The sequence below is a fragment of the Leptodactylus fuscus genome, chromosome 9 (assembly GCF_031893055.1).
Source record: "Leptodactylus fuscus isolate aLepFus1 chromosome 9, aLepFus1.hap2, whole genome shotgun sequence".
NCBI lineage: Eukaryota > Metazoa > Chordata > Amphibia > Anura > Leptodactylidae > Leptodactylus > Leptodactylus fuscus.
In genome coordinates this window covers 7,309,025-7,334,981 of record NC_134273.1, presented here as the reverse complement: position 1 = coordinate 7,334,981, position 25,957 = coordinate 7,309,025, and the positions used below count along the sequence as shown (strand labels likewise).

Sequence of the window (25,957 nt, the reverse complement as noted above, 5' to 3'; positions counted from 1 at the left end):
ATGTGGGGGGCAGCAGTCATACCGTATGGCCCCATCACCCCCTGCCATAGATCTGTTCGATTTCTCTGCATCTCTTCCGACCTCAATATAACCTGCAAATCCAATTTACAAACCCCATTATATGGTTATTACAAAGCCTCAGCTGAAATGCTCTTAAATCTGTAAGTCCGGAGGCTTCTACTGCGCAGACGGGTGTATGAGCGCCATCTGCGGGATCTGACACTATCACCAAAAACATTCTATACGGTATAAGCCACAAGTCCCTGCCGGCTGTCTATGGGATAGTGAGGACTATAAAGGGGTTATGGCCTCCCCGAGGCACGTATAGAGGTCACAGATACAGAATGTAACTGACTGCAACACTGACAAGAGGAAGATCGCCAGGGTGCAGATGTATCACAGTATACGATCACCTATATACCGCAGCATGTACACACTCGCTTATAGGGACGACTAGGCCATAATGGAATTATCATACAACCATGACGTGGTGTCCAGCCAAACCCCGCAGATAGATAGGTTATGTCACCAGAACCAGCATATCACCCCAGCCCTGCAGATAGATAGGTTACTGTCACCAGACCCAGTATATCACCCCAGTCCTGCAGATAGATAGGTTACTGTCACCAGACCCCAGTATATCACCCCAGCCCTGCAGATAGATAGGTTACTGTCACCAGAACCAGCATATCACCCCAGCCCTGCAGATAGATAGGTTACTGTCACCAGACCCCAGGATATCACCCCAGCCCTGCAGATAGATAGGTTACTGTCACCAGACCCCAGGATATCACCCCAGCCCTGCAGATAGATAGGTTACTGTCACCAGACCCAGCATATCACCCCAGCCCTGCAGATAGATAGGTTACTGTCACCAGAACCAGCATATCACCCCAGCCCTGCAGATAGATAGGTTACTGTCACCAGACCCAGTATATCACCCCAGTCCTGCAGATAGATAGGTTACTGTCACCAGACCCCAGTATATCACCCCAGCCCTGCAGATAGATAGGTTACTGTCACCAGAACCAGCATATCACCCCAGCCCTGCAGATAGATAGGTTACTGTCACCAGACCCAGCATATCACCCCAGCCCTGCAGATAGATAGGTTACTGTCACCAGAACCAGCATATCACCCCAGCCCTGCAGATAGATAGGTTACTGTCACCAGACCCCAGCATATCACCCCAGCCCTGCAGATAGATAGGTTACTGTCACCAGAACCAGCATATCACCCCAGCCCTGCAGATAGATAGGTTACTGTCACCAGACCCCAGGATATCACCCCAGCCCTGCAGATAGATAGGTTACTGTCACCAGACCCAGCATATCACCCCAGCCCTGCAGATAGATAGGTTACTGTCACCAGAACCAGCATATCACCCCAGCCCTGCAGATAGATAGGTTACTGTCACCAGAACCAGCATATCACCCCAGCCCTGCAGATAGATAGGTTGCTGTCACCAGACCAGCATATCACCCCAGCCCTGCAGATAGATAGGTTACTGTCACCAGAACCAGCATATCACCCCAGCCCTGCAGATAGATAGGTTACTGTCACCAGACCCAGTATATCACCCCAGCCCTGCAGATAGATAGGTTACTGTCACCAGAACCAGCATATCACCCCAGCCCTGCAGATAGATAGGTTACTGTCACCAGAACCAGCATATCACCCCAGCCCTGCAGATAGATAGGTTACTGTCACCAGAACCAGCATATCACCCCAGCCCTGCAGATACATAGGTTACTGTCACCAGAACCAGCATATCACCCCAGCCCTGCAGATAGATAGGTTAGTGCCCTCTGTTGCCAAGATATCACCGTTTTGAGAATATACAAATGAGCACTTCGGAGCAACAAGGGCGTCGCCATTACACCAAAGATGAAAGCAGCAATACCCCCTTTGGCCGTATCTTGGCAATAAAGGCAGCGATTCACAAGGCAAAAATGCCATTTGATTACAGCCATCCTAACCTACCTATGGCTGGGGTGATACGCTGGGCTCTGGTGACATTCCCTTTAAGGCTTCACTATCACGAATCATTTTACTATGAGATCTTGAGACTATATGGAGATGCCGGGATAACATCGGACTGAATGCAGAACAACAATCATTACTAAAGTGTTATACCTCCAGCAGTTCATCCCCGATCCGGATCCTCCCATCTCTCCCGGCCGGTCCGTCAGGATTAATGGCCACTATGAAGATGCTCATCCGGGATCGGTCCTTATTACCGGCCAAGCTGAGCCCCAGCCCATTCTTGTCCTTCTCAAGCTCGACAATGTGGAGATCCCCGGGGAGGTCGGCGTAACGCTGCCGGATCTTCTCTAGGGAAGAAAACAGTGGAAGGGTTAGTATGGGACTGCTATGGGGACACATGGATCAGCAGTAGAGCTGCGTACAGAAAATGGAGGCAAACAGAGCACGTCACAGAGCACGCCCACTACAATCTACTATAGAAGTCTATGGAGTTGTTCTGATGGGAGGAAAATTAAAATAAAAAATCTTTCAAAAAGGAAAAAAAATAGTTTGCAATAATTGAATCTGGAGGAAGAACGCTTCATATTCACTTACTGCTTCACGAGAAGTGCGGCAATCACTCAGGAGTTTGTGGGATCGATCCCCGTGATTGGGCACTTCCAGCAAATTCATGTTATCCAAGGTCTTTAAGTAAAGGACATTGCCATGGATACAGGCGACAAAAGCGGAAGATAAAACGGCGCTCCGACGGCCGAAGATATTAAAGAGATTACAAAGACTGAAGTTGTTTACAAGATAGAAGGTTCTTCCCCCAAAATATAAGTCCCGGAACGTGTAGGAATGACTAGGACGCCCGCTCAGATACAAGGAGGCAAAAACTACCAATTATTACGGTAAAGTGGCTATAAGGGCGCAAGAGAATTTCACAGAAGACGAAGTCGGCACATTCAGCTTCACCGGGAGACGTCTTATTTACCCATCACTGCAGATTCTACAGCCCTGAAGACCAATGATTATCTCCAGAGGGAAACGAAGCAACTAAGAGACTATTCACAAGAGGCAGATTTGTTAATCTAAATGGGGCTGAGAGAAATCCATGTGCAAGAGAAGGAAAAACTACTGCCAAATCCGCGAATTTACACTAAATAAGACGTCATAACATGAAGGATCAAGTCAAAAAATACCCAAAAATACATCCAAGTCATTTACCCTATTAAAGGAAGAAGAGACAAGGAGGCAGCACTATAGCAGATAGACATATAGTGGGGAGTATTATAGTAGTTATATTCTTGTACATAGGAGTAGTATTATAGTAGTTATATTCTTGTACATAGGAGCAGTATTATAGTAGTTATATTCTTGTATATAGGAGCAGTATTATAGTAGTTATATTCTTGTACATAGGAGGTAGTATTATAGTAGTTATATTCTTGTACATAGGAGTAGTATTATAGTAGTTATATTCTTGTACATAGGAGTAGTATTATAGTAGTTATATTCTTGTACATAGGAGGTAGTATTATAGTAGTTATATTCTTGTACATAGGAGTAGTATTATAGTAGTTATATTCTTATACATAGGAGCAGTATTATAGTAGTTATATTCTTGTACATAGGAGCAGTATTATAGTAGTTATATTCTTGTACATAGGAGGTAGTATTATAGCAGTTATATTCTTGTACATAGGAGTAGTATTATAGTAGTTATATTCTTGTACATAGGAGGCAGTATTATAGTAGTTATATTCTTGTACATAGGAGGTAGTATTATAGTAGTTATATTCTTGTATATAGGAGTAGTATTATAGTAGTTATATTCTTGTACATAGGGGTAGTATTATAGTAGTTATATTCTTGTACATAGGAGGCAGTATTATAGTAGTTATATTCTTGTACATAGGAGGTAGTATTATAGTAGTTATATTCTTGTATATAGGAGTAGTATTATAGTAGTTATATTCTTGTACATAGGAGGTAGTATTATAGTAGTTATATTCTTGTACATAGGAGTAGTATTATAGTAGTTATATTCTTGTACATAGGAGCAGTATTATAGTAGTAATATTCTTGTACAGGGGGTGGGGGTATTAGTATTACAGTAGTTTGAGTACTACAATATATAAACATATTGATCTCTCGTTAATTGTCCTTCTTAGTTTTACATTATCCTAATATGATGTAGTCAGAGATACAGGAAAAAAAATTAAGTCCATTTGCAGTTACTTTACGCTCCAATATTCACATTACCCAGAAACTAGAAAAAGCCAGAAACTTGTAATCGTTTTGATCATTGCCTGCCTCAACACCTGGTAATGGAACACCGTTCCCAAGAATATTTTATTTATATTTTTGCCTCTAGAAATTTCAGAAGACTGCCAGCACAGCGAGGAACACAGTTACTATGTAATTTTAGAAAAATATTGCTTGGTTAAAGAGTAAGTTCACCTTCACTTACTGTATGTGTAATGAAGTAACACAAAAATGGACTGATTGATCAAGTGTTATTATACTCCAGAGCTGCACTCACTATTCTATTGATGAAATCCCTACTGTGTACATAAATTACATTACAGGATAGAGTGCAGATATGGAATTCAGAATGCATATCATTAGAGCAAGCTCTGCAGTCACTGAATATTTCATCTTGAAATTCTCAAGAATATTGAGCGTAGCTCTGGAGTATAATACAGGATAAGTAATGTAATGTATGTACACAGTGACTGTACCAGCAGAATAGTGAGTGCAGCTCTGGAGTATAATACAGGATAAGTAATGTAATGTATGTACACAGTGACTGTACCAGCAGAATAGTGAGCGCAGCTCTGGAGTATAATACAGGATAAGTAATGTAATGTATGTACACAGTGACTGTACCAGCAGAATAGTGAGCGCAGCTCTGGGGTATAATACAGGATAAGTAATGTAATGTATGTACACAGTGACTATACCAGCAGAATAGTGAGCGCAGCTCTGGAGTATAATACAGGATAAGTAATGTAATGTATGTACACAGTGACTGTACCAGCAGAATAGTGAGCGCAGCTCTGGGGTATAATACAGGATAAGTAATGTAATGTATGTACACAGTGACTATACCAGCAGAATAGTGAGCGCAGCTCTGGAGTATAATACAGGATAAGTAATGTAATGTATGTACACAGTGACTGTACCAGCAGAATAGTGAGCGCAGCTCTGGAGTATAATACAGGATAAGTAATGTAATGTATGTACAGTGACTGCACCAGCAGAATAGTGAGCGCAGCTCTGGAGTATAATACAGGATAAGTAATGTAATGTATGTACACAGTGACTGTACCAGCAGAATAGTGAGCGCAGCTCTGGGGTATAATACAGGATAAGTAATGTAATGTATGTACACAGTGACTATACCAGCAGAATAGTGAGTGCAGCTCTGGGGTATAATACAGGATAAGTAATGTAATGTATGTACACAGTGACTATACCAGCAGAATAGTGAGCGCAGCTCTGGAGTATAATACAGGATAAGTAATGTAATGTATGTACACAGTGACTGTACCAGCAGAATAGTGAGCGCAGCTCTGGAGTATAATACAGGATAAGTAATGTAATGTATGTACACAGTGACTGTACCAGCAGAATAGTGAGTGCAGCTCTGGGGTATAATACAGGATAAGTAATGTAATGTATGTACACAGTGACTGCACCAGCAGAATAATGAGCGCAGCTCTGGGGTATAATACAGGATAAGTAATGTAATGTATGTACACGGTGACTGCACCAGCAGAATAGTGAGCGCAGCTCTGGAGTATAATACAGGATAAGTAATGTAATGTATGTACACAGTGACTGTACCAGCAGAATAGCGAGTGCAGCTCTGGAGTATAATACAGGATAAGTAATGTATGTACACAGTGACTGCACCAGCAGAATAGTGAGCGCAGCTCTGGAGTATAATACAGGATAAGTAATGTAATGTATGTACACAGTGACTGTACCAGCAGAATAGTGAGCGCAGCTCTGGAGTATAATACAGGATAAGTAATGTAATGTATGTTTGGTTATATTGTTACATAGATGTGTCTAATAGGAGAACAATAAATAAATCACAAATACTAAGAGTCTCCCATGACAATGCATTGCTGGCTGTGACACACTGTAACAAGCATTACACCTGTCTTCACTGTACATAACTGGATTTTCAGCCTCGGGATGTAATTAATGATATTTTTAGTCACTGACAGGGAGCAGAAATATTGTGCAGTACAAATGACCCAGAAGTTTTGCAGATCTGATCCATTTACTACATATAATGACACATTGGTCTGCAGTGCAGAGGAAGGTGTCAGGGCCAGAGATTACACTCAAGGACTGCAGGGGGCGCTCATCAATCTATATGGAACCTTCATACACATCTGCACTCCTTGATGATATTCATATAAACGTCACCTTTAGCCTTGGATGGATGGATTGAGTCCCGGCTTGTCCAGTCATATAATGACTAGTCACTGACTACCTGCTCGCCCTGATGGTTTGCTGAGCGGCCCGGGGAGCTGGTGAGATTCTCCGGCATCATCAAGCATTGACCTACAAGGCCGCAGCATCGCTGGTGATGTAACTGTATGAAGAAAAGGTCACTGCAATAATCTTTACAGACTGCAGAACTCACAGAATAATATCTGCATAATACACCGGGGGGGGGGGGGGATGGGACATGAATCCTGCCCCCACCCCAGCACTAAGGGATCATCATCCGCGTACTGCAGACCCTGCTCTAATACAAAGAGACTCAGAAAATTATTTATACGTCAGGGTTAGAAAAACATAGATCTCTCTTCCAAAATCGGCGCCCCCTCTGCCCGCAGGTCATGTGTGGTACTGCAGCAATACCAAATACAACCGGCAGACAGGGGGTTTTAGTTTCTCCTTTTTATAGAAGGAAAATCTGTTGCGAGTCTATGGGGTCCACTGCTCTGGGTTTGTTACAATTGTACCCAGTGTTAGACGACCCTTTGTGAGCACACACTGCACTGTGCTGAGGGTTTGATACATTGGATCGGTTACTAGAAGTCTTTGAATTGTCTTCCGTATAGCCGATGTGGTCAGTAATACATGCAGGGCAGGTGACCTGGACATTGCAGTCAATGGGGTAGCCACCCAACTTTCCTGGACTCCAGAGTCCCCAACTGACTACTTATACAGTCATCTATCCCCAGTTTGATTGTCTTTGTATGACTAAACAGATTTCACATCCTATAGTTATACTGGTATGTGGCAAGGCTGGTGACAAACAACAGGACATCCAGCTTTCCAAGTCTCCTGAATGGTTAGCTTGACTAGACAGCAGTGATAATTATCATTACATAAACTTCACATGCAGAACTCTTGGAAAGTTGGGTGACATATTAGTGACCTAGACAATCGTCTTACCCAGCTTTTTCACACTTCTGAATGGCACATCTGCCTAGTTATACATAGCCATAGGAGACATCGCAGCTAGACTATATCTAGGCAGCACAGCCACACACGAGTGTAGTAAAGTTGGGTGCCAGCCCTGAAAAACATCTTTCTTTATAAATCACTTATATCTGCTGCAGCAGTCGCCAGAACGTGCTCGGATTATCACCGCAGAACAGCATCATATCCTACGTGAGTGATCAGCGGCAGCCGCCAACTATGTGACAAATCTAAGAATGGTGAAGCAGAGCCGAGCAGGACGGGAAAGGTTAATAGTGTCATCTAACAAGTAATGACAGAAAGGCAGGAACATAGCAAGAAGGGAGGAAGGACGAAGGAGGAGAAGGAGGAGGACGCAAGAAACCACAGCAAGACCCAGGAGCTGCACATCACTGAACATGGAAACTGCAGGACTGTAGTCAGGGCTGCCCCTGCAATGTGCCAGCCAGTCCCAGGGGGCAGTGTATATCTGAGTAACAAACAGAGCCTGAATACAGCCAGTACTATACCCCAGAGCTGCGCTCACTATTCTGCTGGTACAGTCACTGTGTACATACATTACATTACTTATCCTGTATTATACTCCAGAGCTGCACTCACTATTCTGCTGGTGCAGTCACTGTGTACATACATTACATTACTTATCCTGTATTATACTCCAGAGCTGCGCTCACTATTCTGCTGGTGCAGTCACTGTGTACATACATTACATTACTTATCCTGTATTATACTCCAGAGCTGCGCTCACTATTCTGCTGGTGCAGTCACTGTGTACATACATTACATTACTTATCCTGTATTATACTCCAGAGCTGCGCTCACTATTCTGCTGGTACAGTCACTGTGTACATACATTACATTACTTATCCTGTATTATACTCCAGAGCTGCGCTCACTATTCTGCTGGTGCAGTCACTGTGTACATACATTACATTACTTATCCTGTATTATACTCCAGAGCTGCGCTCACTATTCTGCTGGTGCAGTCACTGTGTACATACATTACATTACTTATCCTGTATTATACTCCAGAGCTGCGCTCACTATTCTGCTGGTACAGTCACTGTGTACATACATTACATTACTTATCCTGTATTATACTCCAGAGCTGCGCTCACTATTCTGCTGGTACAGTCACTGTGTACATACATTACATTACTTATCCTGTATTATACTCCAGAGCTGCGCTCACTATTCTGCTGGTGCAGTCACTGTGTACATACATTACATTACTTATCCTGTATTATACTCCAGAGCTGCGCTCACTATTCTGCTGGTACAGTCATTGTGTACATACATTACATTACTTATCCTGTATTATACTCCAGAGCTGCACTCACTATTCTGCTGGTACAGTAACTGTGTACATACATTACATATCCTGTATTATACTCCGAGCTGCGCTCACTATTCTGCTGGCACAGTCATTGTGTACATACAAGCTGTAACTCAGTAAGTATTACTAAGTAATGTATGTACACAGTGACTGTACCAGCAGAATAGTGAGTGCAGCTCTGGAGTATAATACAGGATAAGTAATGTAAAGTATGTACACAGTGACTGTACCAGCAGAATAGTGAGTGCAGCTCTGGAGTATAATACAGGATAAGTAATGTAATGTATGTACACAGTGACTGCACCAGCAGAATAGTGAGCGCAGCTCTGGAGTATAATACAGGATAAGTAATGTAATGTATGTACACAGTGACTGTACCAGCAGAATAGTGAGCGCAGCTCTGGAGTATAATACAGGATAAGTAATGTAATGTATGTACACAGTGACTGCACCAGCAGAATAGTGAGCGCAGCTCTGGAGTATAATACAGGATAAGTAATGTAATGTATGTACACAGTGACTGTACCAGCAGAATAGTGAGCGCAGCTCTGGAATATAATACAGGATAAGTAATGTAATGTATGTACACAGTGACTGTACCAGCAGAATAGTGAGCGCAGCTCTGGAGTATAATACAGGATAAGTAATGTAATGTATGTACACAGTGACTGTACCAGCAGAATAGTGAGCGCAGCTCTGGAGTATAATACAGGATAAGTAATGTAATGTATGTACACAGTGACTGTACCAGCAGAATAGTGAGCGCAGCTCTGGAGTATAATACAGGATAAGTAATGTAATGTATGTACACAGTGACTGTACCAGCAGAATAGTGAGCGCAGCTCTGGAGTATAATACAATGTCCCTCTTGATCTTGCTGCAGACTCGCCGCTGTTTAGGCTTATTCCTCTCGGTGTACACTGCAGATGATGTTCAGCACTCACAGGGAGCCAGGACTGGAAAATGAAGTGGAACTCACTGCAAATGTCCACCTCAAATTCCCATTTACTTTCCGATGTGTGAACACGGCCTTACAATTCCAGAACTATATACTATGTCCTCTAAATGTTGGGTGTCCTCCAGTTCTATTCCTGAGTCTGTGGGATTGGCTGCGCTCTCGCACTCGGCGCTCTCTATGAGACATACACTACAATGACTGCGTGTTCTCGCTCTCATGGTGAGATTTATTTTCTTGCTCATTGTGCAGAATGCAGAGAAGTAAATGTATTCCAGTATTATTGATGATGGTGGAACAACCTCGGGGACCGCCACCGACTGCAGCGCCACCGCCAGATACACTGATAGTAATTCACTAATATAGAGACTGTCCATAGCGCTGCTGTATACCTGGGGCGGACTAGAGTATACAGCTGTACAGATAAGACGACATTCTGCGGGGCGGACATGATGGGAGACTTCCCCGGCCTGCAGCTCATTTCAGCCCTATTGATTTCCTGAGAGCGGAGCGCAGGGTGACAACTCTCTTACTTTATCCGCCTGTAATATAAATGGCTGATGGGACGCGGACGCCTCCCCTGATCGCACCGCGACAACTCAATTAGCGCTAAGAGTCTCATAGACCAAGTCAAAAGGGTAAAGCGGGGATTAAAAGGATTTTCTATCCATTTTGCAATAGACTTTTTAGCTCTTGGTCATTGAATGGACTGTGCATTATACACGCCTTACCTGTCAATAAGCGACCACAAAGCAATCACAATGTGAGCACAACTGCAAGTAGGTATATTCTGTAGCGCCACCACAGGAGAAATGAAGCATTACAGAGTGTCCATTCATATCAATAGGTTGTCTGTGTAATGCAGGGCAGGTCTGGTCCTCCAGAGAGAGAGAGAGAGAGAGAGAGAGAGAGAGAGAGAGAGAGAGAGACACACTCTACATTCTGACCATGAGGAGAGGGCCCTGAATACAGGACCCCCCTCCCTCATCAACCAAAAATGCCCCAATAGGAGTATGTTATGGGCTTGGTAAATTGCATGACCTTCTAAACTGATTACATTACTGAAGTAATTTAGAGAGCGGAGAAGAGGAGAGAGCAGAACAGAGTAGGGGAGAGGAGAGCAGAGAAGAGGAGAAAGTTGAGAAGAGGAGAGAGCGGAGCAGGAGAGAAAAGAAGAGGAGAGAGCAGAGCAGAGGAGAGAGGAGAGAGCAGAGAAGAGGAGAGAGCAGAGAAGAGGAGAGAGCAGAGAAGAGGAGAGAGCAGAGAAGAGGAGAGAGCAGAGAAGAGGAGAGAGCAGAGAAGAGGAGAGAGCAGAGCAGGAGAGAGCAGAGAAGAGGAGAAAGCGGAGAAGAGGAGAGAGCAGAGAAGAGGAGAGAGCGGAGAAGAGGAGAGAGCGGAGAAGAGGAGAGAGCGGAGCAGGAGAGAGCGGAGCAGGAGAGAGCGGAGCAGGAGAGAGCGGAGCAGGAGAGAGCGGAGCAGGAGAGAGCGGAGCAGGAGAGAGCGGAGCAGGAGAGAGCGGAGTGCTGCTCCTTGCTTTATTAGATTATTGTAACAAACATACCTGTGTTAGGACTTAGACTTAGTTCACATCTGCGCATGGGTTTCCATTCAGGGGGAGGAGGTCACTTGGGAACCCCCAAACAGAAACCTAATCCGCATAAAAAAGTGCTTACCTTTGGAAACCCGCGGACCCCATAGACTACAATGTTGGTTTGTTACAATGTATCAGTGTAAGGAAGGGCCTTCAGTCTGGAGAGGAGCTTTGTGCTGCTTTATAGGATTTTTCTGCCTCTACTTAAACATTGTAACAAACAAATCTTCAGTGTCGGAAGATCTTAGGGTAGGGGTCACATTAGCCTTTGGGTCTCCATGGGGACTTGAAATAAGAGAGACCCTGTCCATTTAAAACGCAGCTACCTGTGCACCCCATAAACTATATTCGGGTCCGCTGGGTTTCTACCGATATTAAGTGGAACCTGCAGGGGAGAATCCTAAGGCGACTAAATTGCAGAAAACCACCACTAGAGGGCGCCCAGGAGATTATTATATTATTGGGGTTGGTCTACACTCTGTATACAGCCAGCTCATGAGCTCCCCCTAGAGTTGGGATCAGAAGGGACGGACACTTCTGGGAGGTTTCAGAGCATCCTATGACGTTACTATACAGTCACTGCAGACGGCTGATAACAGGGAGCAACAGAACGCAACAAAGCTGACTAGAGGAGCTGCTGCAGGTGTATCGTGCCTTTAAATGTAAAGATATTCTGGCTTTCAAGCGGAAAAGAAATTCTAATTAAACTTGGCGCCCCCCTCCTGTCTCTGCGCTCCTGCCCTCTAAGGCATCTCGAAATTAAAATTATGATTAGTTATAAACTCTTCGTAGCGGCGGAGCTGCGTACCTTCACGTACCGTCTCCTAAATGTATTCCGCTCTGCACCCCCTCCCCCTATTTATCAGTGCGGTATAAATTGGAATTTAAGACTAATGCAAGGCTGCGCCGGTCAGTGAAGGACACCTGGGAATGCAAATGTAGCAGAGCTGAGTTTGTTGCTGAACTCTCCGGGGCGGGGGGGGGGGGGGGATTTATAAACCAGCCCGATAGCCTCACTTAGACCAAGTGGCTGCATTGCCTCTGCTACATCCCAGTAAGAGACTGAGGACATTCATGACCAAAGTGAAGAAGCAGCAGCACTGAGTTTGTCATTAGGGCTAATCCGCGTTTTATTGCAAATTTTCCAAAAGCAGTCTTCTTGTGATTTTAAGAAAGCTGCAGAAAAAAAAATTCAACATGTGAACGAACCCTTAAGCTGAGGCGCCTGCATGGTCCTATGTGGCACATTATTATTATTCAGATGAAATATTGTGATTTTACCATGAGCTGTGCCAAATCACGCACTCAGCTCTGCTACATCTGGAAATATGTTTGTTATTTGGCAGGTTGCCTGTGGATAATCGGATTGGCCATCTGTGGTTTTGTACAGGACGGCGGCCCAGACAATTCCAAGCCTACAATAAGCCGACACTGCCATGTCTGACAGATCTGGGTGCGAGCGGAAATTTCACATAGGACTACAAGTAAGGATGTAGTGGAGCTAGAAACGCTGCAAACTCAGCTCACCTCCATCTGACTAACTCAGTGCGGCTACATCTCTTATCCTACTCTGCTATAAATGTTTGATACGACACATCGAGAGGAAGAGTTATCGGGAATCCGACCAAAATGACAAACTCTTCTCTTCCAGATCTGACATATCCATTGATAGCAGATCAGGACATCTGTGGTTTACATAGGACTAGAGGCACCGATGTAGCAGAGCCACATGGGATTCTATAAATGACTGCAGGTCCATGACAAACTCACCACTGCTACATCCATAAAGCGTGATACAACAAATATCATGCTCATCACCATGTGCAAACCACACCGCCCCCAGCTCTGCTACATCTACGATTATGGATTGCATTTTAACAATACAATGGTTAGATCTTTGGGGTAACAAGGTCGGAGTTCTCAAATGCACAGAGTATGCAATCCTAAAAGACTTAGGTAACGGGTTCAGCTCTGCTACATCTATACCAAACAATGGATCCTATAAAACATCAGCGTTACACAGGACTACAGGCAAAGATGTAGCAGAGCCAAATGGAGAGATCAGGACACAAAGCAATCTGTGATTCTATATTGGACTGCAGGTCCATGACAAACTCAGCACAACTACATCTACAATAAATGAATAAACTTATAACAAAAATATATAGAGGCGTAAAGACTTAAAGAACACCTCAGCTCTGCTACATCGTGAACCAATGACAGCATTGTACAACCATATCCATAAACCATGACTAAAACAACAAGCTCAGCTCTGCTACATTTCACCACCTAGCACTGCTACATCATTAACAACTAATAAACCCAGAACAATTTCAGAGTCATCAAAATGAACAAACCATGCAACTGTTAGGTGACAGGTTCAGCTCTGCTACATCTATAATGAAGGATTAAACCTATGAAATTTCAGAGTTCCCAGTGCGTACAAGCCATATTGTCCCGAATATGTAAAGGAACGCCTCAGCTCTGCTATATCTGTCCTTTATGACTGCATTGTATGACCATACACGTAATGTTACCCCAAAGACTTACACAACAAGTTCAGCTCTGCTACATTTCCCCTCCTTGCTCAGCTACATCTGTCACAGCACTTTCAGGTATAGGAACGTGCAGATACTACAACGTATGGGATGCACTCCCTCAGCTCTGCTACATCTGCACTAACTCACCATGTCACAGTGCACACGTCCATGGTCCAGGGACCCCCGCCGCCTCCAGCACAATAGCCCCAGCGCCCTGTATAGAGCATGTCTGCAGGAGCTGCCTCTTACCTGGGAACCCCCCCTGCACCATGGCTGATCCGGTGCGGGCTCAGCGCGGCTGCATCTCCGGACGAGCGTCTTTACTCTGCAGGAGGCGACGATCCGCTCCCCCCGGGCAGACCCTGATTTCCTTCGATGACCTTGGGCCTACGATTGTTTCCTCCGCTGCGAGATGTGATCAATTAGGCAAACGTGAGGCGGAGGCGGCGAGGCTCGGAGGCTCGTCCGTCAGCAGATGGGCTCTAACTAGTAAAGTACGTGGTGGCTCGCAACGTCTGACCCACTGAGATGGCAGCACCTGCATGGGGGCGACATCACTCAGCATCCATGTAAGGGGGGCACGGGGGCCACTCACAGGGGCTCACACACTACGGCCAATACACAAAACACAGAAACTTTTGTGTTTCAATCCCTTGCGGTTTTCTAGATCTCTGCTTGCTGTCAGTGATGGGAATATTCCGGATAACACCTGCAGGGTCTACACGTCCTGCTACACGTCTGCATCTGCATCAGAATCTGCGCAGATCATATCAGAAAACCTGGACAAGCTCGTGTTTTATCTGGCAATGTCTGTGAAGAATTAAGGGACACCCAGCGAAGCCAACAACCATTAATGGTGCCCTCAGGGGCCGAAGAACCAGAACCTGCGACAGATCAGAACAACAGAGACAACGGCGCCAATGTGAACACGTCCTAATAAAGCATCAGTTCAAACCACTTGTCTGCTCCGATTGTTACAATGTATCAGAGGATTCTGTGGACTGGAGACAACTGTAACAAACCCCCCAGCTGTGAGAAGTTCTAGGTCTGTACAGGAAGAAGCTTCACATTCACTGACAACAAGCAGAGATACTGATATGGGAGGAAAACCCAAATGTAAAGTCTGGGAGGAAGTGGTCGTTGTAGATGATGAATTAAAGGGGGGTCCGACTGCTGGGACCCTCACCAATCCAGAGAATCGGGGTCTGACTGCTGGGACACTCACTAATCCAGAGAATCGGGGGCCGATTGCTGGGACCCTCACCAATCCAGAGAATGGGGGTCCGACTGCTGGGACCCTCACCAATCCAGGGAACGGGGGTCCGACTGCTGGGACTCTCACCAATACAGAGAATCGGGGTCTGACTGCTGGGACACTCACTAATCCAGAGAATCGGGGGCCGATTGCTGGGACCCTCACCAATCCAGAGAATGGGGGTCCGACTGCTGGGACACTGACCAATCCAGAGAATGGGGGTCCGACTGCTGGGACCCTCACCAATCCAGAGAATGGGGGTCCGATTGCTGGGACCCTCACCAATCCAGAGAATGGGGGTCCGACTGCTGGGACCCTCACCAATCCAGGGAACGGGGGTCCGACTGCTGGGACTCTCACCAATACAGAGAATCGGGGGCCGATTGCTGGGACCCTCACCAATCCAGAGAATGGGGGTCCGACTGCTGGGACCCTCACCAATCCAGGGAACGGGGGTCCGACTGCTGGGACTCTCACCAATACAGAGAATGGGGTCCGACTGCTGGGACCCTCACCAATCCAAAGAATGGGGGTCCGACTGCTGGGACTCTCACCAATACAGAGAATGGGGGTCCGACTGCTGGGACCCTCACCAATCCAGAGAATGGGGGTCCGACTGCTGGGACCCTCACCAATCCAGGGAACGGGGGTCCGACTGCTGGGACTCTCACCAATACAGAGAATCGGGGTCTGACTGCTGGGACACTCACTAATCCAGAGAATCGGGGGCCGATTGCTGGGACCCTCACCAATCCAGAGAATGGGGGTCCGACTGCTGGGACACTGACCAATCCAGAGAATGGGGGTCCGACTGCTGGGACCCTCACCAATCCAGAGAATGGGGGTCCGATTGCTGGGACCCTCACCAATCCAGAGAATGGGGGTCCGACTGCTGGGACCCTCACCAATCCAGGGAACGGGGGTCCGACTGCTGGGACTCTCACCAATACAGAGAATCGGGGGCCGATTGCTGGGACCCTCACCAATCCAGAGAATGGGGGTCCGACTGCTGGGACCCTCACCAATCCAGAGAATGGGGGTCCGACTGCTGGGACCCTCACCAATCCAGGGAACGGGGGTCCGACTGCTGGGACTCTCACCAATACAGAGAATGGGGTCCGACTGCTGGGACCCTCACCAATCCAAAGAATGGGGGTCCGACTGCTGGGACTCTCACCAATACAGAGAATGGGGGTCCGACTGCTGGGACCCTCACCAATCCAGAGAATGAGGGTCCGACTGCTGGGACCCTCACCAATCTAGAGAATGGGGGTCCGACTGCTGGGACCCTCACCAATCCAAAGAATGGGGGTCCGACTGCTGGGACCTTCACCAATCCAGAGAATGGGGGTCCGACTGCTGGAACCCTCACCAATCCAGAGAATGGGGGTCCGACTGCTGGGACACTGACCAATCCAGAGAATGGGGGTCCGACTGCTGGGACCCTCACCAATCCAGGGAACGGGGGTCCGACTGCTGGGACTCTCACCAATACAGAGAATGGGGTCCGACTGCTGGGACCCTCACCAATCCAAAGAATGGGGGTCCGACTGCTGGGATCCTCACCAATCCAGAGAATGGGGGTCCGACTGCTGGGACCCTCACCAATCTAGAGAATGGGGGTCCGACTGCTGGGACCCTCACCAATCCAAAGAATGGGGGTCCGACTGCTGGGACCTTCACCAATCCAGAGAATGGGGGTCCGACTGCTGGGACCCTCACCAATCCAGAGAATGGGGGTCCGACTGCTGGGACCCTCACCAATATAGAGAATGGGGGTCCGACTGCTGGGACCCTCACCAATCCAGAGAATGGGGGTCCGACTGCTGGGACCCTCACCAATCCAGAGAATGGGGGTCCGACTGCTGGGACCCTCACCAATCCAAAGAATGGGGGTCCGACTGCTGGGACCCTCACCAATCCAAAGAATGGGGGTCCGACTGCTGGGACCCTCACCAATCCAGAGAATGGGGGTCCGGTTCCCCCATGTTGATGGAGCTGCAGGCCGAGCATGTGTCCTGGGAGTGCCATAGAGAATACAGGAGGTGCATGCTCGGCCTGAACCTTATCACAACCTCTTTAAGCTTTATTTGTCCGCTGCTCTCCAATCTGTGGTTCTCCAGCTATTGAAGTACTACAGTTCCCAGCATGCCCTCATACCATGTGACTGTAAAAGCATGCTGGGAATTGTAGTTCTGCAATAATTGAAGACCACAGACATAAACCGCTATGCTAGTATACGGCCACAACATGGGACACACAGAGGTCAATGGCCAAGCTACAGTATATCATACAACCAGCACAAAGGGACGGAACCTCAGCTCTACACCGCTTATCAACACCGCTGATCCTTATACCAGTAGGGATTAGTCCGGTCTATTCAGAAATCACAAGTCACTAGTGGGACAACATCCAACCATGTCCGCCTGCAGCAATGATATTCCTTAAAGGGGCGCTCCAGTTTCACCAAGTCATTGTTACTTATTATGTAACGAGTAGTCGGACAATCCCCCCACACACCATCCATATCAATCACTGGTGGCTTTCGAGATCTCTGCTTGCTGTTATTCAATATTAACCTTCATCGTAACCTCTAGGGCACGGGCACCATCTAATCTCCGGCACTACAACTCCCAGCATGCCCCATTCACTCCTATGGGAGTTACAGGACAGAACATGCCGGGCGTTCCGTTTCCTACTCAATGCCAGCAAGCAGAGATCTTGAAAACGGCCATAAACGGATATTCACAGAATATCAAAAAATGGAATAAATTCATGACAGAAAATATTTTGCTAACAGAATCTGAAATATCCCTTTAAGAACCTGTCTCTTTAAGGGTCAGTAACTGTTGCAAAAAATCAATAGTATGGGTGAAAATAAGAGACATTGTAATAAATCTGTTCAGAGCTCTTCCTCTGCTCCATCCTCCTTAAACTGACTTAAACTCTGAAATTTCTGCTGAATCCAAGACTGCCATACTGCAATGAAGACTATGGAGAAGTGAGGAGGGAGCGGTCGCTGAATGAAAGAGGAGAGGCAGGGCCAGGACAGAGACAGGCTAGATGGTTTTTATGTTCTGCTGCTGCTTCGGACATGGGAGAGGCATGGGCACAGACAGAAGCTGCTGGAGCTATAGGAAGTTCCTATCTCAGCCCAAGTGCTTTACTCAGCTCAATACAGGCTAGAACTTCTTTATGCCGTTTTCTACTGCACAGAGACGCTTCTGAGTAAAAGAGGGGCAACACAGGCACAGACAGAAGCTGCAATAGCTAATAGGAAGTTTCTATCTCAGCCCAAGTGCTTTATTCACATCAATCCAGGGCAGTGATTCTCTAAGATATCCTGTATGACCCCGCTGATGCATTGGACTGAGAGAAAAATGCAAGAGAGACGCTGAGAGCTGGTGGATGGAGACTATAGAATATACATGGATTGGGTATAGCCTGTATGCTGCACGCTGGGCTACAATCAATGCAGACTACAGATACCAGAAATATAGGTCAAACCCCCCCAAAATCAAGATGGAGCCCATACTATATCTCACAGCCTATGGGTGACTCTGATCCTACTGCTTACTGATCCATTGCTTGACCCTTGAAATTCTGGAGCAAATATTTTAGAAGCCGATAGAAAGGCAAAGAATCATTTAATATAAAACATTTTTTCTAATTTAAGCTGATTTTTTTATTCTATTTTCTGTCCATGATTATGGGGGCGGCCATCTTGCCTGAGCTTCTCTTCTGCCCAGTTAACAACATTTAGCGATCTGCTTTACAGCATAGTCATCGCCATACGTAGTAGTAAGTCTGGCGCTGCCTCATTGAAGTCTATGGAGGAGTTTTATGGACATGGATAAACTGTGATATTATCTATTGTCAGCAGCGCTGTCTGATCATTATCTTCTATACTAATACAGTCTGTGGTGTAGCTGCAAAGAAAAGTGGTCAGAGTGAAAACTGCAGGATAGAGAACTTTTTTTGTCATGGATAGGGACATGGAGAATATAAAAACAAAACAAAAAAATTCCCCGAAAACATGACATAACAGTGACTTAAAAGACTGGTCATTTTTTGGTGACACATTCCCTTTAAGTAGAAACGCAAACCCATTGTGAGCGCTCTTGCAGCCTGCGCAGTCTAGGGCATGGCAATAAGTGCTGCAGCAGCGACATCTGGTGGTGAAAATAAAAAATGCACCCAAAAGATGGAAAAAGCTGGAAGTGAAAGTTTGCAGTCAGTAAAAGTGAAATGTGATGTCTTAGTTCGTCTCTTTTTGCTCCTTATTCAGATGACTAATTTTTACTTTGGCGTTAAAGAAAACCCAAAAACCTCAAAACATATATATGTCCCTGCCATTACCTGGAAACAGTCAACAAGCCGCCACCATAGGGTGAGACTACATGGGGTGCACGAACCAGGACTCCACGCTGTCAAGAATGGCTACAAAACTTATCAGGCAATTGTACAGCCATTCACCGCTGCACGTGGACGTGACCTGGATACATGCCGAGACCTTACTCTAGGACCGTACACCATGCGGTTGTGAGCAGTTATTGTGTCTAAAGGTTGTGCTACCAAGTATTAGGCTGAGGGCGCCAATACTTCTGTCCGCACCAGTTTTGGGGTTTTGTGTAAAATGATCAATGATGTGACTTTTTTTTTTCATTCTCTTTTGTGTTTTTTTATTGCAAACAAAATAAATGAAGATATTACCAAAGAGTTTGTGCTTGTAATCATTTTCTGGGGGACAACGAGGATTATCTGACAGAACTGCAGGGGGGGCGATACTTTTGGCCAACACTGTATAGAGAGCTCGCCCCTAGGCACAGAATATTGCTGACGACATCACACAATGTGCCTATGGCTCTGCAGTATGGAGATACAGGGATTCAGAGCGCCCCCCTGTGTCTGCAGCTTGTACTTGACGCCTAAAGCCATTTCAATGTTTAATAGTTAACTTGGCTCCAAATATGAACCCAGCCGAAAAATAATGATTCAGTGCTGCCGCCTGCTGGTCAGAACTGGGACAGAATGAAACACAGGATTTCAAGGCTCATGTTTGTCCCCCAAACAAACAAAACAAGATGTCATGGACATGTACAAAGAATGAAGGGAGCAAGATCCTAAATATCTGCTGCAGATGAAAAAGAGCTGAGGAGTTTGTGAAGAGCTCCCACATTACCCCACACCATATGATAGAACGTTATATCTCCAGGCCCCATCCACAGATTACAGGACACGACCGATGACGGCTCATACAGCTTTATGTCATGACAGTCACCTCTATTAAAAAATTGTTTGACCATTGTATAAGCAATGCTACCTCCGATGCCGCCCCTGCTACCTCTTGTGTCTACCCCATAGATTGTAAGCTCTTGCGAGCAGGGCCCTCAGTCCCATTGCGTGACGTGACCATTTCTATGTAATGTATCTACAGTATTTGTCTGTACTGGAACCCTACTAATTGTACAGCCCTGCGAAAAAGGTTAGCAGATATAAATAAAATTATTACATTATCATCATATGGATAGGGAACGTATAAAAGTCTCCTTATGGGACACTAAATAAACGGGAGAACTACATGTCAGTATCAGATTCTGCTTATGTGACTCTACAGAACCAAAATCTGACGTGACCTTCTGACTTCTACCCGGTGCAGGGATGTGACAGAGACCTGGTGAGGATAGAAATCACTGATGTGTCCTTCATGTAACATTAATGCTCCTTGTATGACTGTACATGTGACATAGGATGATAAATATATATATATATATATATATATATATATATATATATATATATATATATATATATATATATATATATATATATATACACACACACACACACACACACACACACACACACACACACACACACCGGTGACAGAAGTCATAACATGGATACAAGAACGGAAATAACAAATAATTCATGTTCTTTATTATGGATTTATCTGTAAACAGCATTCTCTGATATTGAGACGGTAGGAGATAGATAGATACAGTGGCATAACTAGGAATGGCGGGGCTCCGTGGCGAACTTTTGACATGGGGCCTCCCCCCCCCCCCAACCAACACAGACGTCGAAGACCTCGACCGGCCCCCTCCTCCGCACTCTATTATGTCCCTTACTGGCCCCTGCACACAGTATTATGTCCCATTGTGGCCCCTACACGCAGTATTATGTCCCTTAGTGGCCCCTACACACAGTATTATGTCCCTTACTGGCCCCTGCACACAGTATTATGTCCCATAGTGGCCCCTACACACAGTATTATGTCCCTTAGTGGCCCCTGCACACAGTATTATGTCCCATAGTGGCCCCTGCACACAGTATTATCCCCCACAGTGGCCCCTGCACACAGTATTATCTCCCATAGTGGCCCCTGCACACAGTATTATGTCCCATAGTGGCCCCTGCACACAGTATTATCCCCCACAGTGGCCCCTGCACACAGTATTATCCCCCACAGTGGCCCCTGCACACAGTATTATCTCCCATAGTGGCCCCTGCACACAGTATTATATCCCATAGTGGCCCCTGCACACAGTATTATGTCCCATAGTGGCCCCTGCACACAGTATTATGTCCCTTAGTGGCCCCTGCACACAGTATTATCCCCCATAGTGGCCCCTGCACACAGTATTATGTCCCATAGTGGCCCCTGCACACAGTATTATGTCCCATAGTGGCCCCTGCACACAGTATTATGTCCCATAGTGGCCCCTACACACAGTATTATGTCCCATAGTGGCCCCTACACACAGTATTATGTCCCATAGTGGCCCCTGCACAAAGTATTATGTCCCATAGTGGCCCCTACACACAGTATTATGTCCCATAGTGGCCCCTGTACACAGTATTATGTCCCATAGTGGCCCCTACACACAGTATTATGTCCCATAGTGGCCCCTGCACACAGTATTATACCCCATAGTGGCCCCTGCACACAGCATTATCCCCCATAGTGGCCCCTGCACACAGTATTATACCCCATAGTGGCCCCTGCACACAGTATTATCCCCCATAGTGGCCCCTGCACACAGTATTATCCCCCATAGTGGCCCCTGCACACAGTATTATGTCCCATAGTGGCCCCGCACACAGTATTATACCCCACATAGTGGCCCCTGCACACAGTATTATACCCCACATAGTGGCCCCTGCACACAGTATTATGTCCCATAGTGGCCCCTGCACAAAGTATTATGTCCCATAGTGGCCCCTACACACAGTATTATGTCCCATAGTGGCCCCTGCACACAGTATTATGTCCCATAGTGGCCCCTACACACAGTATTATGTCCCTTAGTGGCCCCTGCACACAGTATTATCCCCCATAGTGGCCCCTGCACACAGTATTATGTCCCATAGTGGCCCCTGCACACAGTATTATGTCCCTTAGTGGCCCCTGCACACAGTATTATCTCCCATAGTGGCCCCTGCACACAGTATTATCCCCCATAGTGGCCCCTGCACACAGTATTATGTCCCATAGTGGCCCCTGCACACTGTATTATGTCCCTCTGTGGACACCCATAAACAATTATTATACTCTGGGGTCTTTTCAGACCCCAGAGTATAATAATTGGAGACCCGGGACCCGGCAAGTGAATAGGGCCCGTAACGGCCTATTAAAAAAAAAAAATGCAGCGGTAGCGGCTGTCTCCGGGCCCTCTAATGGCCCGGGCCCTGTGGCAGTTGCCTCTGCTGCCTCTACGGTCGTTATGCCCCAGATAGAAAGATAGATATTATCAACAGAGCACAACAACAGAAGATACGGATACAGGCAAAATAACAATCAGAATAAAGAAACCCACAAGGGGGCGGCGAAGTGATTCTCACAACATCGATATTTATTAATGGGACTTTAATGATTCAAGGGAAAGAGAATAACTTTCACCAGTGTATAGAAAAATTCCCAGAGATCAAGAACCTGGCACAACTAAACAAATGGGGGACAGACACAGAACCACCCACTGACCCCGACTCAGGAGAGTTACCTGTAACCACCCCCAACCCAAGAAAGCCACCCATAACCACCAGCACACAGACACAAGCCAGCAAGCCTTCCCCCGCTCCCTCACTGGAGTCCATAGCAGAGACTTTATCACGGCTGGAAATAGACTTCACTCTGCATAAACACAACTACGAGAGAAAGTCTAACGGCAACAACACACATAGCCAAACAGCCAGAGAACTCCCCAGCAAAAATGGTGACACGATAGAAGAAGCCTTTCACAGACTTCTCCTGGAAAATGCAAATCTGAAAGAAAAGATAGCAGCCTGTCACCAGGAGAACTCAAAACTGGGGGATAATATGACACAGTGCCTACAGGAAATCACAGATCTGAAGAAAGAGTTAACAGGCCTGAAACTACAGACACAAGAGATAAGATCTAAGGAAGGAAAACAGAACAGACTCTGATCAAGATATCAATAAACCTGAAGAAAGATCAGAACTGTCCAACACCCCAGAAATGGAGCCAGGGCAAACCCAAACAACAAAAACCTCAAACCCAGATATAGTCCTGATCATAGACTCCAATGGCAAATACATTAATACAAGAAAGCTCTTCCCATGGCAAAGAGTCAAAAAAATCCACGGTCCAATCATTGAGAAAGCTAATACCATCATCAACAAGCCTTTCTTCACCAACCCCAAGCACATTGTCATACACACAGGCACAGAAGATCTCTCTGACCAGCACCAACAGACAGCGGGCCAACTGGTCCAACTAGCAGAGAAAGCAAAGCAACAGTTCCCAGACAGTAGTATCATCCTGTCATCTCTGCTCCCACGAGAAGACATCTCTGAAGCTACCATCATGGGGACCAATATGACCCCAACAACTACAGAGGGATCTGCGTCAGCAGCACATAGCTGGGGAAACTGTACAACAGCATCATCAATAACAGAATCCTCACCTTCCTCACACAACACGGGGTCCTCAGCAAGAGCCAAGCAGGGTTCATGCCAAACCACCGCACCACAGACCATATCTACACCCTGCACAGCCTCATCAAGACGCACGTCCACAACACCAGAAGAGGCAAGATATTCGCCTGCTTCGTGGACTTTAAGAAGGCGTTCGACTCAGTATGGCACCCAGGCCTACTCCTGAAACTCCTAGAGAGTGGAATAGGAGGAAGAACGTACGACGTCATCAAGAGCTCCTACACCGGAAACCAGTGCAGTGTGAAGGTGAAAAGGACAGCATACTTCCAACAGGCCCGAGGGGTTAGACAAGGCTGTAGCCTGAGCCCAACGCTCTTCAACATCTATATCAATGAACTGGCTACAGCCCTGGAGGCCTCACCAACCCCAGGCCTCACCCTGAACAATCGAGAGGTGAAGTTCCTGCTATACGCCGACGACCTCCTACTCCTGGCCCCCACCGAGAAAGACCTCCAAGAAAGCCTGTCAGTGCTGGAAAAATTCAGCACCACATGGGCCCTACCCATCAACCAGAAGAAGACCAAAGTCATGATATTCCAGAAGAAGGGCCACAATAAAGCCTCCACCAACCCACAATTCACACTGAACGGCTCCACACTGGAGAAAACCAACAGCTACACCTACCTGGGGCTGGAGCTCAGCCAATCAGGAAGCTTCAAAGCAGCAATAGAAACCCTGAAAGCAAAAGCCTGCAGAACCTTCTACGCCATCAGAAGACAACTGTACCACCTCAAACCACCGGTGAGGGTCTGGCTGAAGATATTTGACGCTGTCATCTCCCCGATCCTTCTCTATGGCAGTGAGGTTTGGGGCCCAACCACCTACCCAGACCAGTCACAGTGGGATTCCAGCCCAACAGAGAACTTCCACCTGGAGTTCTGCAAATACCTGCTCCATGTCCATCGCAACACCACCAACATGGCCTGCAGGGCAGAGCTAGGCAGACTCCCCCTATGGCTCACCATACAGAAGAGGGCGCTAGCTTTCCAGGCACACACCCAGGGGAGCGAGCCCGACTCCTACCACCACCAAGCATGGCTAAGCCACCTGAGCAAACCAGACACTCACCAACCAAACAGCAGCCAACCACCAAACCAAAAACACCAACAGATGATAACCAAGGCCGAAATAAAGGCGACCACAGAGGCAAACAGAGAGCGGTACATTGAAGAATGGAGAAACGAAACACATAACTCCAAGAAACTCACCGTGTACCAATCCCTACAAAGGGACTACACCATGGCCACCTACCTGGAGAGAATACGCCACCCCAAGCACAGACAGACCCTGAGCCGGTACAGACTGAGCGCCCACAACCTAGAGATAGAGACGGGGCGATACAGGCAGACGTACAAGCCACGGGAGAAGAGACTGTGCCAGCACTGTGACCAGGGGGCCCTAGAAGACCAGACCCACTTCCTGCTACACTGCACCAAATACTCAGCTATGAGGGCCGTCTACTACCAAAGACTCTCTGCCCACATCCCAGACGAGAAGAGGAAACTCTACATCCTACTGGGAGAAGAAGAGGCCACTGTGGAGATCGCTGCCCAATACGTGTCCAGCTGTCACCAAACAAGAGGAAGATGAGACTCCACGGACTGTTATATTTATCCCAAAACACCCGCCCCGCCCCACCCCCACCCCCCCACATAGTGGTCACCAACGAAGAGGAAGATGAGACTCCACGGACTGTTATACCCCAAATCAACACCCCCCATACCCACCACTCACCCCCCGACTCCAACGCCCCCCCCCCCCCCCCCCCCCGGGCTCACTTTACTGGCTTTGGCAATGCCAAATATCTATTCAGACGTGCCAATAAAGCTTGTTTGATTTGATTGGATTTGATAGATAGATAATAGATAGATAGATAGGAGATAGATAGATAGATAATAG

General features: G+C 46.7%; 1 protein-coding gene across 1 annotated transcript in view; it reads right to left on the bottom strand.

Moving 5' to 3' along the window:
* Positions 1–25,957, bottom strand: part of PATJ (PATJ crumbs cell polarity complex component) — a 150,656-nt gene that overhangs the window by 47,418 nt on the left and 77,281 nt on the right. Inside the window, exon 29 of the mRNA XM_075287116.1 lies at positions 2,137–2,333. Coding sequence (XP_075143217.1) covers positions 2,137–2,333 — 197 coding nt within the window. The remainder of the gene's footprint in view (positions 1–2,136; positions 2,334–25,957) is intronic.